Source organism: Hyaena hyaena, unplaced genomic scaffold, assembly GCF_003009895.1.
Source record: "Hyaena hyaena isolate Hyena2069 unplaced genomic scaffold, ASM300989v1 scaffold_370, whole genome shotgun sequence".
Taxonomy (NCBI): domain Eukaryota; kingdom Metazoa; phylum Chordata; class Mammalia; order Carnivora; family Hyaenidae; genus Hyaena; species Hyaena hyaena.
Genome location: NW_024081001.1, coordinates 791,710 through 806,315, shown reverse-complemented (window position 1 = coordinate 806,315; position 14,606 = coordinate 791,710). Strand labels below are relative to the sequence as shown.

Genomic DNA, 14,606 nt, shown 5'->3' with positions numbered 1-14,606 from the left:
CAGCCTGAAGCCTTTCTCGGGGATGCGCGCTGGGCTGTCTTCCGCAAGCCTTCTCTGATCTTCCCAGCCTACGGCAGTTCTCACTTCTCAGGGCACCTTGTTTACAGCTGTCTCACAGGCTGGCATGCTGTGTCTGCATCCTCAGCACGGAGACCCCAGCTCCCAGAGCCAGCACAGCCGTCACTGTGCTTAAGAAATTAGGCACAGCTCCTACCTTCGCAGGGGCTGCAATCCATTTGGGGAAGACCGACCGGGTATAATTAAAAGTGCAATGGGTATTAGTATCATCCAGAACTGCAGGGTGCTGTGGCAGCAAATAACCAGGAGACCCAAACTAGGGTAGGGCGTAGGAAAGGCTCCCCTGCAGGATGAGCAGGAGTTCCTTAGGCGAGGAGTTGGGGACGGCTGGAGGTGGGTGTCAATGAGAAGGGAGATTTGAGTCAGGCCTTGAATGGCAGGTAAAATCTAGATGAGTAGAGAGGAAGACACAGTGGAAACGGCATATAATATATATTTTTCCTATTGACTCCCTTGAAGAAGGTGTCAAAATGTATGGATGTTTTTCTTTAGCACTTCAAAGTATGAGGCATTTGTGAGAACCAAGACTGGTTGCCCTTGCCTCTTGGGGATCTTTCTCCTTGGACTTGTACTATCTGTACACCTGATGATGGAGAGAGATGGAGGTGGTGGCGGGGTCGGGGTGGGGAGCAGGAACACACAGCTCCCCAGGCCTGTGCACTCAGGTAGGGCCACCCAGCAGCAAGATCTGCTGGAACTCCAGACCCAGATAGCTGCATTTAATAGCCAGCATCCACTGCCGACAGCCCTCTGGGTGCCACAATGGAGGCTTCCGGAAAGCAGTTTGGGTTTCCATATATCCCAATATCACTCTTCCTCCGCCTGAACTATTTTGAGACACTCCTGCCATCTTTCTCTCTCCCACACTTACCCTTACTGTGACTAGAATATAGCTAGTTCGAGCTAACATATGTTCTTATAATTATGTTGCTAGCATGATAGATTATTCTACTCAATTTTTTTTTTGAGTCCCAGCTCTGTGTACCAAGACTAGGGAGGTTGTTTAAATAAAGAGATACTAACATACCTTGACAGCAGCTTATAAAAAAAAAAGAAAAAGAAAAAGCCCCAGCCTTTAAGAGGTCTCAAATCTGCATCCCATCTGTTTAATATGCAACCTAATGTGCTACTGTGAGGCTCACTTTCCCACAGGGAAGCAGCTGAAGGGAGAATCAGAGGTTCTGTCTGCTAAGCTGTCAATCCCTGACTGTGGAGAGCAGGAGCCCTTGTGTGTCCAGCCCTGCTGGTGTGTTATCCTGTGTGGAAATCACCATTTACCTGGAGGAGTGCTCAGTGAGTGGGCTTCTGGCCCAGTGAGCTCTGGGGCTAGAGGGGGCTTCTATAGTCTTTGGGGCCAGGCTTCCCCTATTTCTGATGGAGAATCTGAAGTCCAAAGCACAATGTCTTGCTGGTGGTGATACAGAGACTCAATGAAAGGCAGTCCCCAAAGTACTTGCCCTGGCTTTGAATCCAGTGTCTTTTCTCCCACATGGTATGGTGCTGTAAAGCCAATGAAACAGGTTCTGCTAGCCAGTCTGCAAGGCAAGCAGAAGGCAGGAATCAGCCATATCATCCCAGTCTACTTCTTATGACTTGTCTCTTCTCTTCTAGGGAAGAGAAGATTCTGTCTTTTCTCTTCTAACTAAATTTAGTAACTTGATTAAATCCAATAAATGCCTATTTTATTACTTTAAGGAAAATAATGTGTTCATTCCTTCCTTCAATCATTCATTCAACCAATATTTACTCAGTGTCTATGCTGTATCATGGATATGTATTGAGGATATGATAATCCAACAGAGTTCCTGCCCTCTAGAGCTTCTCAATATAGTAATGGACAGCTAAGTAAATAAGTCATTACCATCCAATTATTACAGTAAAGAAATACCACAATGTGTGTGCTATGAGGTGAATTGTACAAGGTCCCATGGAAGCACAGGGCAACGGACTCTATCCCCGACTATGTCAGGGCTGGGAGATCCCAGGTTCTTGAGCTACAACTTGACTGGGCATTCTTTTTGAAGTTTGTTTGTTTTCCTATGCTAACTTCCTGAATCATCTGTGAGGCTGTCCAATGGAGGATGCAAGAGCAGCACAAGAAAGATCTCGGCCTTCCAGGGACTTAAAGACTAATTGGAAAAAAGAACTTCATACTTACAGAGCAAGTAGGAAAAAATTTAAAGTATTTTGTAGGTCAGCACTATGTTATATGATACATACAATAAATATTTTTTAAAATTCAGAATGGAGAAAGAGTAGAAGGAGTTGGAGTAGGCAGAAAGAGCTGTGTGGGAGAGATGGACGTTCATTTGGGTTTTAAATAAAGCATAAGATTTGCTTAGATGAAGGGCAGGTTAGGGAGGATACTTACTCTAGGCAGGGAGTTGGGGAAAGATTAACAAAGCCTGCAGAAGGAGTGAACATGGCAGACTGGGGAAGAGCCAAAAGGCTGAAGTTATTTGTAATAGTTTTTAACCTAATGATTGCCCAGCTGGATTATAAATTCTGCATTACAGGGTGAGCACATGCCTCAGGTAGCCCTGGACAGGCCTGGATTATGTGCCTGTTTTCCTGGTATAATTATTAACAGAGCCCCCTTCAAATACTCTTCAAAGTGTTCATATTAAGAATGATTAAACAAGTATTCATCATTTCTGATGAATTCTGAATGTCAGTTTTGACCTTGCCTTTTTGTCTTAGGGTACATGCTGCAAGCCATTGCTTCTCTTTTCTGTGCCTTTATTTACCCATGAAACACTTCATGCTTTAATTTCTTCCTAGGGACCTATAGAGCCCAGTGAAATCTTCAACCTTACTCTGCTCTTGGTAGAACATAACAATTCACCCTTAGAGGCTGAACAGAAGTAAAAACTCACTCATTTCTGCTGTAGTAAAGTGTGTGTGTTCTCACTCCTCCCAAGTGAATTTCCAGGTTTTCAAAGGTCTGTCTTTGTCTGAAAGGGTTGGAGAACTGAGTTGGATGACTTGGAAAGTGTTTAAAAATTCTTTGGACACAGGCATCATAGAAATACCAGGTGGCCATTGGGAAGTGAGGGGGTGGATTCTATCCAGTGGTGGCTCCATTTATCATGTTCACTTGGATGGGCCAACTAGGATTCTGGAGCAGGGAATAAAGGACTGTGTGACGTGGGACTTGCTCTTGCTCTCATAGCTGGTAATTCCAGCCTGGATGGGCCTGGACTTCAGCTCACGTAACCACTCCTCAGCTCTCCCAGCTAGGAAGGAAGATTCTAGCTGCTGGCACAGTCAATCCAACACCTTTTTATGAGCGCTGAATTTGCAAAAATAATAAATGAAAATGGGATTGTGTGTCATTTCAGCATGTGTTCTATATAATGACATAAGATGGTGATATCAAATTACCAGCTAATTTAATTGTCTGGAAAAATTAATTTCTAAAAATGCCAAATAATTTCCAAATCAGACAGATTAGGGAAACAGCATCTATTCATGGCTTTCATTTGGGGAGAAAGGCATACAGCATACTCAGAGATTTTTTTTTTTTCTTTTGAAAATCTGTAAAAACTGCTTTGTCCTGGGCTGGGATATGAACTCCATGTGGGGGTAGGTGGAGAAAAAAACCTTTTATTTTCATTTTCTTTGAGTTACACGTAATTTTTATTCTAGTTTTTTCTTGTCAATTTGTGTTAACATTGTGGAGAACTGGCCTCATTTGTTAACTGGCCTGTAAATTATGCATTTCTGGTACAATTTGGAGCACCAAGGCATTAAAGATTGCCTGAAGGTTGCCCAAATTCAAGATTGTGGTTCTATGCCTGAGGCAGTTAATGAACAGTTATGGTGACATCTTTGACCCTGGGTCAGTGGTTTAACAGACTTTAACCCATTCATCCTGAAAGGAGACTCAATCTTTTTCTTATTCATTTAGCACTAGTAAATCTTACTCCTTCACATCAATACTCAGATGCAGTAATGAATAAAGTGTCATTGATGGTTACCTTTGTTCCCCTTTGAACCATGTGGATGAGATGTTTGGGGCAGTGGCCAAAAGTGGTTTGGTTACCTGCCTCAGCAGCCAGGGACCTTCTGGAATGGGGGGGGGGGGAGATATTTAAATTCCAAGGACCCATGTGTTGCAGAAGCATCCTTTATGTAGAGATTCTGCGTGTGTTTTGCAGCTTTTATTGTAATTGAAAAATGAAGCCAATTTCATTGTACAGTTCTATTATTTTTAAGTAAAATGTGCAAATATGATACCAGTAGGCATCAGTGATGGCAGCCTTCTTGTCTTAGCAAACTATGGAATTTGAGGGGCCATTGTATGAATTTAAAGGAAGAGGTCTTTGCGAAAGTAATGGAACCTAGCAGTCTATTATTTATCAGTCAGCTCAGCGGGGTGGCTCATTTCAGATGCTCTGATTAAGGAGGCTGCCCTTCATCAAAGTTGGTCTTCAAACCATGTCCATTAATGCATTTCTAGACTGATGAACTATGCCCTGTTGTCTTCTGTAAAATACCAGATCTACTTGGCCTCTTGCTTATTGGCACAGTTTTTAGTTCAAAAGGGGATGAAGTCAATATTTCTAGAAATAATGATTTAGCCCTTAACTGATTTTATTTTATTTTATTTTTTTCAAGAGGACAAATCTACACCTTTATTTATTTACTTTTCAGTTAGTTTAAATCCTTGAGGGGTACAGCATCACACGGATTCTGTGGCCAATGGCTTTAGCAGGAAGGTTGCTTCGGAATTTTGCATGAACCATGCCACTGTTTTCATGAGCACGAGTTACTTTTCCCCAGATTACTCTGGTTTTATTTGGTTTGCCTCCAGGAGTCACTGTGTTGTTCTTTGCTTTGTACACATAAGCACATCTCTTGCCTAGATAGAACTCAGTTTCATCTCGGGCATAAACACCTTCAATTTTAAGAAGAGCTGTGTGCTCTCTCTGGTTCCTGAGATCCCGTTTATAGCCAGCAAAAATGGCTTTGGACCACAGCCTTCCAGACATATTTGTCGTTTCAGGAGTCCTGTTCCCAGCAGGCCTCCACAGGTTCCAAGATGGCGGTAGCCCTTAACTGATTGTAAAACATCTCACCAAAAATGTCATCCTGTGTGGTACTGATGAATGCCCCTAGGCCAGCTCTAGGCAAAACTGTGAAGTAGGCCAAGTTTATTTTTGATTTCCCTGACTGCCTCCAAATGTGGTCATTTTCCACCCTTTTTGGGAACACCTTCCTTTTCTCTTTTCCCCACCCCCAAACTCCACCTCCCCCTTCCTCTACTTCCAACATTATCCTTATAATGCCCTTGATTTTTTCTTTCATGTGAATGAAGGAATGATCCAGAAACCTCGCTGGTACTAAAGTACTAGTGACTTTTTATATTACCCTCCTTGGGGTACTTAAAGGACATGATGACGGCCACCTGTAAACCCATGGAAGGGATCTCTGATGGCCAGCTTTCAGGCATTGGTAGGAATGTTCTGTCAGGGAGTAGCTCATGCAACCTTCTTAGTTACCCAACTGGGGGTTCCAAACTACATGAGGACCTTGTTAAAGGAAAAAAAAATTTTTTTTAAATCTGACTCCCAATACCATTACGAGGGGTACTTAACTGTTTGAAATGGAAGAGGCAGCATGATGTAATATGATATGGCATGCTCGAACTGGATTGCCTGACTTGAATCACAGCTCCACTTCTTTCTAACTGTCAGACATGAGCAAGTTATGTGACCTCCCTGTACCTTAATCTTCTCATCTATAAAATAGGAACAATAATGGTCATGTACCTTACTGGATGGTTCTGAGGATTAAATCAGTTAATGTGCTGATTGTGTTTGAAAAGTGTTTGGCATGTGGGAAGTGATGATGATGATGATGATGGTGATGGTGATGATGATGAAGATCATGACTGAAAACATTTGAAAAGCAGAAGGGTAAATTTGCACAAGACCTATTATTTATTTAGCTATGATTTTTGATATGTGTTTGGATTCCTGGATCAGGTGTGGTAAGCCCCAGCTGCCCAGAGGTCTGCAGTCATCATTGGAGTTTGGATAAAAGGCACACCCAGTTGGTCTGCTTTAGCAGACAACAGGAAAGGCAGAGGCACTTGACTCCAATGGAGGAGTAGATTTTAGATCTCCCAGATTTCCAAAATTCAGGAGTTCTCTGAGATATATTCATCTTTCAGTTAAGGCTCCATTTATTTCCCTTGTGTTCAGGACCCAACGAGAGAACTACTATTCCCTTTGCTTTATAAGTCATGGCTCTGTTCTGTCATTTGGGGAAGGGCCTCAGGCCCCTCAACAGTGTTATCACTGTACAATTATCTCAAGTGAAGGCACACAGCAAAGAGCATTTCCTTTTTAATGTAGTTATAAATGTCACACTACTTTGAGATTTAGGAATGGATCAGGAGCTCTGTTTCCTAGTCAAACAGGGTATAATTAGAGTGGGACTCTGGGCCCATGCCTCATAAGACATTGTAACTGGGGAAGGTGAAGCAATGAGCTGGTTTGCTTCCTCCGGATCAGAGAGGTATCTGGAAAAGGAGTGTCTTCTTTCCAATCATCCCCTAAGCTCCTCTATGTGGATGCTGGCTCAAAGTCATAGAATCAGCTTGTTTCCCCAGAGTAACAATTCCTGCTCTCTAGAGAAATAACCCGTTTGAGTTTTCATTCATCCTCAGAACCCCTGAGCTGGGGTGAGTATATGTGACAGGAGAGACACTGCACATTGTCATTTTTGGTTCCTTCAAGACAGGCCAAGGAGAAATCAAATCACTTAGAAAACCTTTTCCCTTAGGATTAATTTCTAATCAGATTCTACCTCCAAAGAATAGGATGCTTATAGAATGATTCTATGAATGAATGAATGCATGAATAAACAAAAGAAGAAATTAATGCATGCTTCGCCAACTAAACTCTTTGGAAGAATTTTCCGGCATCATTCATGCCCTTAAGAAACATTTATTACACATCTTCCATGTAATAGACTTTCTGCTCTATGGAGAGAGTTGAGTGTCTTAGTTGCTGATTTCTAGAGGGTCCCAGTTCAGTTAGAGAAACAGATGAGGAAACTAAAAACCACATAAGGGCATGTGTTTATCAGAGATCTGTACCGAGTTTATAGGAAGGACCCCTACCTACCTCTGCCTAGGGAAGAAAGAATCAGAGATAATCAGAGTGTGTGATGCCCAGACTGGGTGAAGAATGAAGAGGTGCTACTAAGGGAGGGAAAGAGGGAACAGCATCCAGGTAGAAGGAACAAGAAAATGTGCAAAAGAGAAGGGGGAATGTGCCACACTGCAAAACTTCAACTAGGGCTCATATCAATAGCAGCAAGTTATTAAGGAACTTTTAGGGCAAACGAAGGAGTATGGACTCTGGTGTGAACACCATGACAGCATTGGGGGTGGCTGGACAAGAATCAAAAGTTTTTAAGAGGGGCTACAACCTGATTGGATTTGGCTTTGACTGGAGCTAGAGTATGGAGTGAGGGTTACATGAGAGGGGAGAGCCTGGGGCAGGACAACCAATGAGGGGCCTTTGGCATGATTGAGGCAAGGAGTGAGGGAGGCTTGGATGAAGGCAGAGCCGTGGGTGTAGAGAGTACCCCTACTTGGAGCACCCCAAGCTTGAAGGCTATTTTGAGGTAGAATCAGCATGATTTGATTGGATGTAAAGGTGAGGCAGAAGGAGAAGTCTGGGTGGCCTGCTAGGTTTCTGCTTTGGTTGACAGATTGAATATAGAGGGTGGTATCATTCATGAGGACAGTCCAAGACCAGTTGCTGGTTTAGGTAATGGAGATGAGTTGGGTGGAGGGCAGAGAAGGGTGAGAACAGTTCCATCTTTGTAGAGTCCAGAAGAGTAATCTTTCCTGTTCATGGCTGCTGCCCCACACTACCATCTCTGAAACCTGTTGGGAAAATTAGGAAATCTGGTACTTAGCTGTTTTCTTCCAGCCACTTCCTTCTCAGCAAACATAAAAAATACATACAGTTGAAGACACCAGGTGGGCCTTGGAGATACAGTCATGAATCAGGTACAGGCCCTGTTGGTAGGACCCTGGACTCTTTCCTAAGCACTCTCCGTGGCTTGCCACATCCTGCGCTTATACTCACTGGGCTCCACTCCCACAGGGAGCTTGCTTTAGTTAGCTCTTGCCTCATTCCAAATATGGTGTTTGCCGAGAAATGCTTATGAGATTTGGAACAAGTAGTAGGTGCACCTTATTTATTTTTTTTAAATATTTTTATTTATTTCTAGGAGAGAGAGAGCGAGAGACAGCATGAGCAGGAGAGGGTCAGAGAGAAAGGGAGTCACAGACTGAAACAGGCTCCAGGCCCTGAGCTGGCAGTCAGCACAGAGCCCGACGCGGGGCTCCAACCCACGAACCGCCAGATCCTGACCTAAGCGAAAGTCGGACGCTTAACCGACTAAGCCACCCAGGTGCCCCGTAGTAGGTGCACTTTAATAGGAGGTTCTGGAAATTGAAGAATTCTTTATCAGAAAGAATTCATTCCAATGGTGGCATTTCCTCATCATTCCAGACAGTGGGAAAGATGGTTTTTTGGTCTGTGAGGACTTCTTGGTGTTTCAGCAAGCAGACCACTAAGATGGCGGTCAGCTCTCCTTCACCTTGGACTGTCCTTCCAAATTCAACCCCTTGCTCATTCTGAGACTATGTTTCAACATTCTCTATTAATAGTAAAAGGCTCTCCCATCTTTGGAATGAACGACTATTTTAAGAGGTTGAAGAGTCCTGAATCCTTGTACAGCACGAGGAATATAAATTCCCTTTACCCCAATCAATTTAGTTACCCTCCAGCAGCATGAAACATTTAATTCTATTAAATAGAGGTGGACTCAGAACCACCTTTCCCCCAGCCCTCTTAGTCTTTCCCCCATAATCCCAGTTATAGACCCATTATTCAGGGGCCCTCAAAGCATTGCATTACCAGAAACAAACTTCATAGGCTTTCATTGTACCCCTGAAGCCAAACACGATTAAGCTGAAAGAGACATAAAGTAGGAGAAAGAAATAGTTCACTCTATATAAATGATGCCTCTCACATCTTGATTTTGGCATAAGAGACCTTGAGTATTGGGTGAACCTGGAATGACTCTTTTTGCCTCTCTAACCGGGTGATGCAAGAAACTTCACTCGAGCCCAGAGTTTGAATAAAATGAGAATAAAATGCAGGAAAAATACAGAAGAAGGTGGCCTGGATTTTTGCCTGGATTTCCTTAGGCCAGCTGCCTTGGAAGTCAGCAACCCACAGAATTGTGTCAGAAGTTTTCTGATCTGAACCACCACATGATATGGAACAAGGGAGATATTGCCCCAAAGCAATTCATGTGAAATAAGACAGAAGTATTGAGCTCAACTTTGGGGCCACAGCAGAAGAAGAAAACTGGGCCTATGACAAAGGGAGAATTGGAAAGCCAAGGAACCAGGTGATAGGACCCACAGCCTGGATCAGAGGGCCTGGAAAAGCTGAGAGCAGGGGAGTCCCAGGTGGGAGAAGGGGAACAACATAGCAATCTTGACATGCTTGAAGGGTTATCACATGGAGTAAGGACAGGTGTCTAACCCTTGGGCCTCAAAATCTAATCCATTTGAGATACCTGATGCCCAGAGGGTTAAACAACTTTCTCAAGAGCAGGCCCAAATACCTGCACCCTATCCTACCAACAGAGGTTGAATGTCAGAACACCACTAAGGCCCTGGCTTCTTGCCTGCATATACCGCTGCACTTAATAATTGAGATATATATGTATGAGTGTGTATACACACATATATATGTCAATTAGATATATGTGTATATATACATATATATACATGTATATATTTGTGTATATGTGTGTGTACATATGTGTATATGTGTACATATATAGGTATATTGTGTATATATAAGTATATATATGTATATACAGGTATATATGCGTATATATACGTGTATGTATGAATATATACATGTATATGTATGTCTATATATACATATATGTATGTATATTTGTGTGTATATATGTGTGTATATACATATGTATATATATTTGAAGGACAGCAATGTACAGAGTCCTATGCTAGATGCTAAGGGTGATTCAAACAGCATGTGTTGACCTCTGCCTGCAAAAACTTCTAGTCTTGTCGGGGGAGAGAAAACTGACACCCATGAGGGATGAACTGTGTATAGCAGGCAACACACTGGAGGTCTAAAGCGAAGTGGAATGGGAGATATTCTTGGGAGCTTAGAGATGGGGAAGGTTACTTCAGCTGAATGGTGACACCATGGTTTAGACACGGTGTTTATAACATTTCGTTATAAATGTCTTTCTAGCTCTCTGTCATTTGTGTCTTTTCCTCTCATTAGCTTGTGACTTCTTGGAGGGATGGGACCCTGCCGTAGGCTCGTCTCCCATGCCTGTGGAAGACCCACTGTGAACCAAGCAAATGACAAATAATTAGCCTCACGTAAATTAAAAATTTTAAGAAGGTGAATTTTTATGGACACGTCCCCTCTTTTAAGGTTGTCTGTTCACACAGATGTTTTGCAAAGGGGAACAAGGGCCTGTTTGGGTGTGGCCCCAGGCCATTAGTCTGGAGGACACTGTGGCCCCCTTCTCCCCTAAGTCTTTCTCCTCTGCTCGAAAGCCATGGAAGACATTTGTGATTCTTCAAGATATCAGGATGGTCATGGAGATCCTCTAGTGTCCTATTCTGCTATATTTCCACCAAGGAATTGGAAGGTGGAGAAGAATGTTCCAGATTAAAATAGGCTTCTTTCATTGTGTTTTGGTATTTCTGGAAGAAGTGCATTTTTCTGGGCTGTCCAGCTTCCCAGATGAACCCAGAGGTTTCCATTGTAAGCAGTGGAGTGATGTCACATAACCTATCAACTAGGTCTCCAGAACTAAAACAGTCATGGGCAACCCCATGAGATTCTTTGCTGGAAGATGGTAGAGAAAAAAGGTAGTGTGAACTAAGAGCCAGTAAACCTTGATCTTAAATGAGGTATTTCCACCGGATGACCTCTGAAGTTCTATTCTAGTTTAACAGTTTTTTCCCACAAAAGGAACAAATATTTGGCCATTAGTCCAGTTCAGCCCCTACACAGCTGGGGAGACAAGGTGATCAGGGTTAAAGAGACAAGAATCCTATGAAGTTCCTCATAGATGTGAACTCTAGTTTTCAGACAAGCTTCATGGAGAAAAGTCCTGTGCTCAAGAAAGTTACCTCTTCACTGACATAAAATACATGCAATTTGCCACATTCACACCTACAACACATCCCCCAATGCAAAAGTCCATACAGCAGCCATTGACCAGCAAAAGAGCATATACAATAGTCGTTAAGTTCTGTGGCCCCAGGGGAGAAGCTGGGAAGTGGAGGGGGGGTGTCACTGGGCACAAGCAGTGCTCCTCATTTTACTGTTGCTCTGGGCCCCCCAGCCCCTACCCCCTCACTTAATTATCAAGGAAAGAAGGTATGTGTAGAATCTCCAATTTAGGCTTTGGTCAAGTTAGAAAAGGCTTTCTGTTTCTATTTCCAGAATGATTTTTGCCATATATGTATCTCTGAAGCTGCCTGAGGAGGGGGCTAGGGGTTAGACTCTGTCCTGATGACCTTAGCCAGTGGTTAATCTCCACGGAGCCTCTCTAAAAGGGAGATACTGTGTCATTCCACTAATGACTGTAAAAGGCTTTGAAAACCCCCAAGCACTGGAGGAACGCCCCTCTCAGCAAAGCATAAAGGACAACAGTGTATTTCTAGTCGCCTGAAGACATTCTCTTCACTGGATGGAGGAATTTGCAGCTTCTCTCCATCCTGAGCCAGACTGGGCTGAACCAATTTTTAGACTATTTAAGGACCCATGAACTTCCAGGTAATAAAGAGCTCGGCCCCTGGAAATGGAAGGAGAATTCAGAAGAGGGGTTTGAGGGCAGCCTCAGAATACAAGAAGGAAAGCAAAGGGAGGAGATGGTTTTAGAACCATCATACTGTGTCAGAAGTGCTGCCCATGTCCAAGGGGCCTGGAAAGGGAGCAGCTGCGGTTATTGAACATATTAGTAAGTATATTGATCCAACAAACATTTATGGAGTGTATTATGTTCCATATCTTATATATTTTTATATATGATATATAATATATGTTATATACTATATATATATTTTTTCTCATGTCAAGTACTAGGACACAGTAAATCCCTCAGAAGAACCCTTCGGGACTGAAGCATGTGCACTTAATAGGCATGAAATGCAAGCCACTCACTCTCACTGGGTCAAATTGCAGAGTGTACATACGCCCAAGCAAGTGCCCAAGTAGTGAATCCACAAACCTATACTGTCCCAGTACCTAGTGGTCAGTGTGTGGGCCCATGTATAAGGCTAGTTATCTGATTTTTAAAATGAAAATATTTTGGGGCACCTGGGTGGCTCAGTTGGTTGAGCGTCCAACTTCGGCTCAGGTCATGATCTCGCGATTCATGGGTTTGGGCCCCTGGTCGGGCTCTGTGCTGACAGCCAGCTCAGAGCCTGGAGCCTGTTTTGTATTCTGTGTCTCCCTCTCTCTCTGACCCTCCCCAGCTCACTCTCTCTCTCTCTCTCTCAGAAATAAATAAAACATTTAAAAAAATAAATAAAATGAAAATATTTTTGTTATTAGTTTTCAAAACTGCAAATTATGAATGTCTCCAAAAAATATGCTACAGATGAATCAAATACAGATACATAATATCTTAAAAAGGTCAGAGAAACTGAAAGCTTAGCCACATAGTAGGACTTATGCTCTATCCTGGAAACAGCTCCTTTTCTTGTGGACTTCTTTCACTCCACAGACTGAAGACCGACAATGGGCCAGCATTATGCCTAGATGACTGAATTGTACATTCTTCAGAAGAAAGGTGTCTAATTTAGCTTACTACCTAACTAGACTTCCTTCCTCTAAGACACCAAATTCAATTGGGGAAGGGTTATATTAGAATATAGGTTGCTGGAGGTGGTTTGTTTTTTTTTTTACAAATAGTTTATTGTCAAGTTGGTTTCCATATAACACCCAGTGCTCATCCCCATAAGTGCCCCTCTCTGTGCCCATCCCCCCCTCCCTGGAGGTGGTTTTTAAAAGTCTAGTTTTTGGGGCACCTGAGTGGCTCAGTTGGTTGAGCATCCAACTCTGGATTTCACCTCAGGTCATGATCTCCTGGTTTGTGGATCGAGACCCGCGTTGGGCTCTGCACTGGTGGTGCGGAGCCTGTTTGAGATCCTCTCTCTCCTTCTGTGCCCATCTCCTATTCTCTTTCTCTCTCAAAATAAATAATAAATAAAGCTTTAAAAAAAGTGTGGTTTTCAAACTGGCAAGTATGCTTGAGGACCCTGATGTGTTCCCTGTGTTCCCTGATGGAGTCCATTATTCTTAAGCGTTTCTACTGCACCTCCAACTCCCCTCTGTCTTGAGTCTAAACACATCATCTTACAGTTTTCTCTCCTCTGCTGGACTGTGAATTCCTTTATATTTCCAGTTGCTAGCACAGGTCTTAGCAAATAATAGATACTCAATAAATATTTGTTGAATCAACAAGTGATCCAGAATTTAGCCGCAGTGAGGACTCAATGGACTAGAACCCTAGGTCATCTTAGGAATGGACATGGTTAACTTTGGAACTCCCCCCCCGCCCCATATTTTAATAAGTTTGTTGGAGTGTTATAAATAATGGTTTGGTGAGAGTGGGGAGTTTTGTAAAGAAGGGAAGAAGACAGAACTAATGGGTACTGTGGATGAAGTCTAGCCCCTCTGGCAGCCAGTGGTCTGGGACTGCTGTTGGCTCCTTCTGGTCAACCTAGGTGTCTTTAATACTTCTCCATGGCATAAGGAACAGACTAGGGGATCAGATAATAGAGAAGTTATGGTTTCTATTTCCCCTTCTGTAGTGCTATTATCCCATTCCTCCCCCAAATCTCAGATGAGAAAGGTGAGCAGAAAGGAGGGCGTGCAGGAATGACTTTGGGGATGCCAGTTGTCATCCAGCTCAGTAGCAGTGGAAGCATGGAGAGGGGAAGGCCCCAGGGACTGGAGAGGAGTGGCCTGTATCCCTGCCATTACTGCCACTACTCTCCATACCTATGAGGTTTTCTGTAGCACCCTATCAACTAACCAATAAAATAAGGCTTGAAAAAATATTTTAGAGATAGAGGGCTATATAAATATAAAGTATCATTATAATTGTTATTAAAATTTGCCAGAACAAAATATTTCCTTTAGGATGAAGTTGTTTGGCACATGGGAAAAATTATCCCTGCTGTCAGCCTTACAAATAGCTAGCAAACATTTACTAGTCTACCATGTGTGGGAGAAGGAGGAGGCCATGGAATTTGGGGGTCTCTGCCTATATACGTATTCCACATGCCTTCCCTCAAGAGGCACATGCAAAATGCAGTGTATGAAATCATTCTCGCACTCACCTGGTTTAAATCATTACTTGCCTGCTCAAGGAGGAGGGTGCCTATTTTAAGGTCTTTGAGGAACCATGCAAAAATCAAG

General features: G+C 43.0%; 2 protein-coding genes across 9 annotated transcripts in view; one reads left to right on the top strand and one right to left on the bottom strand.

The window, feature by feature from the left end:
* The window catches only part of EBF2 (EBF transcription factor 2), a 195,871-nt gene that overhangs the window by 88,443 nt on the left and 92,822 nt on the right, over positions 1-14,606 (top strand). The window lies entirely within an intron of this gene.
* On the bottom strand, positions 4,740-5,072 carry LOC120244093 (60S ribosomal protein L35a-like). The gene has a single exon (XM_039250436.1). It carries the CDS (start codon positions 5,070-5,072, stop codon positions 4,740-4,742), a length of 333 nt encoding a protein of 110 aa, XP_039106367.1.

Excerpts from the sequence above, each read along its gene's own strand:
- LOC120244093 (XM_039250436.1), bottom strand. The coding sequence starts at position 5,072 with ATGTCTGGAAGGCTGTGGTCCAAAGCCATTTTTGCTGGCTATAAACGG.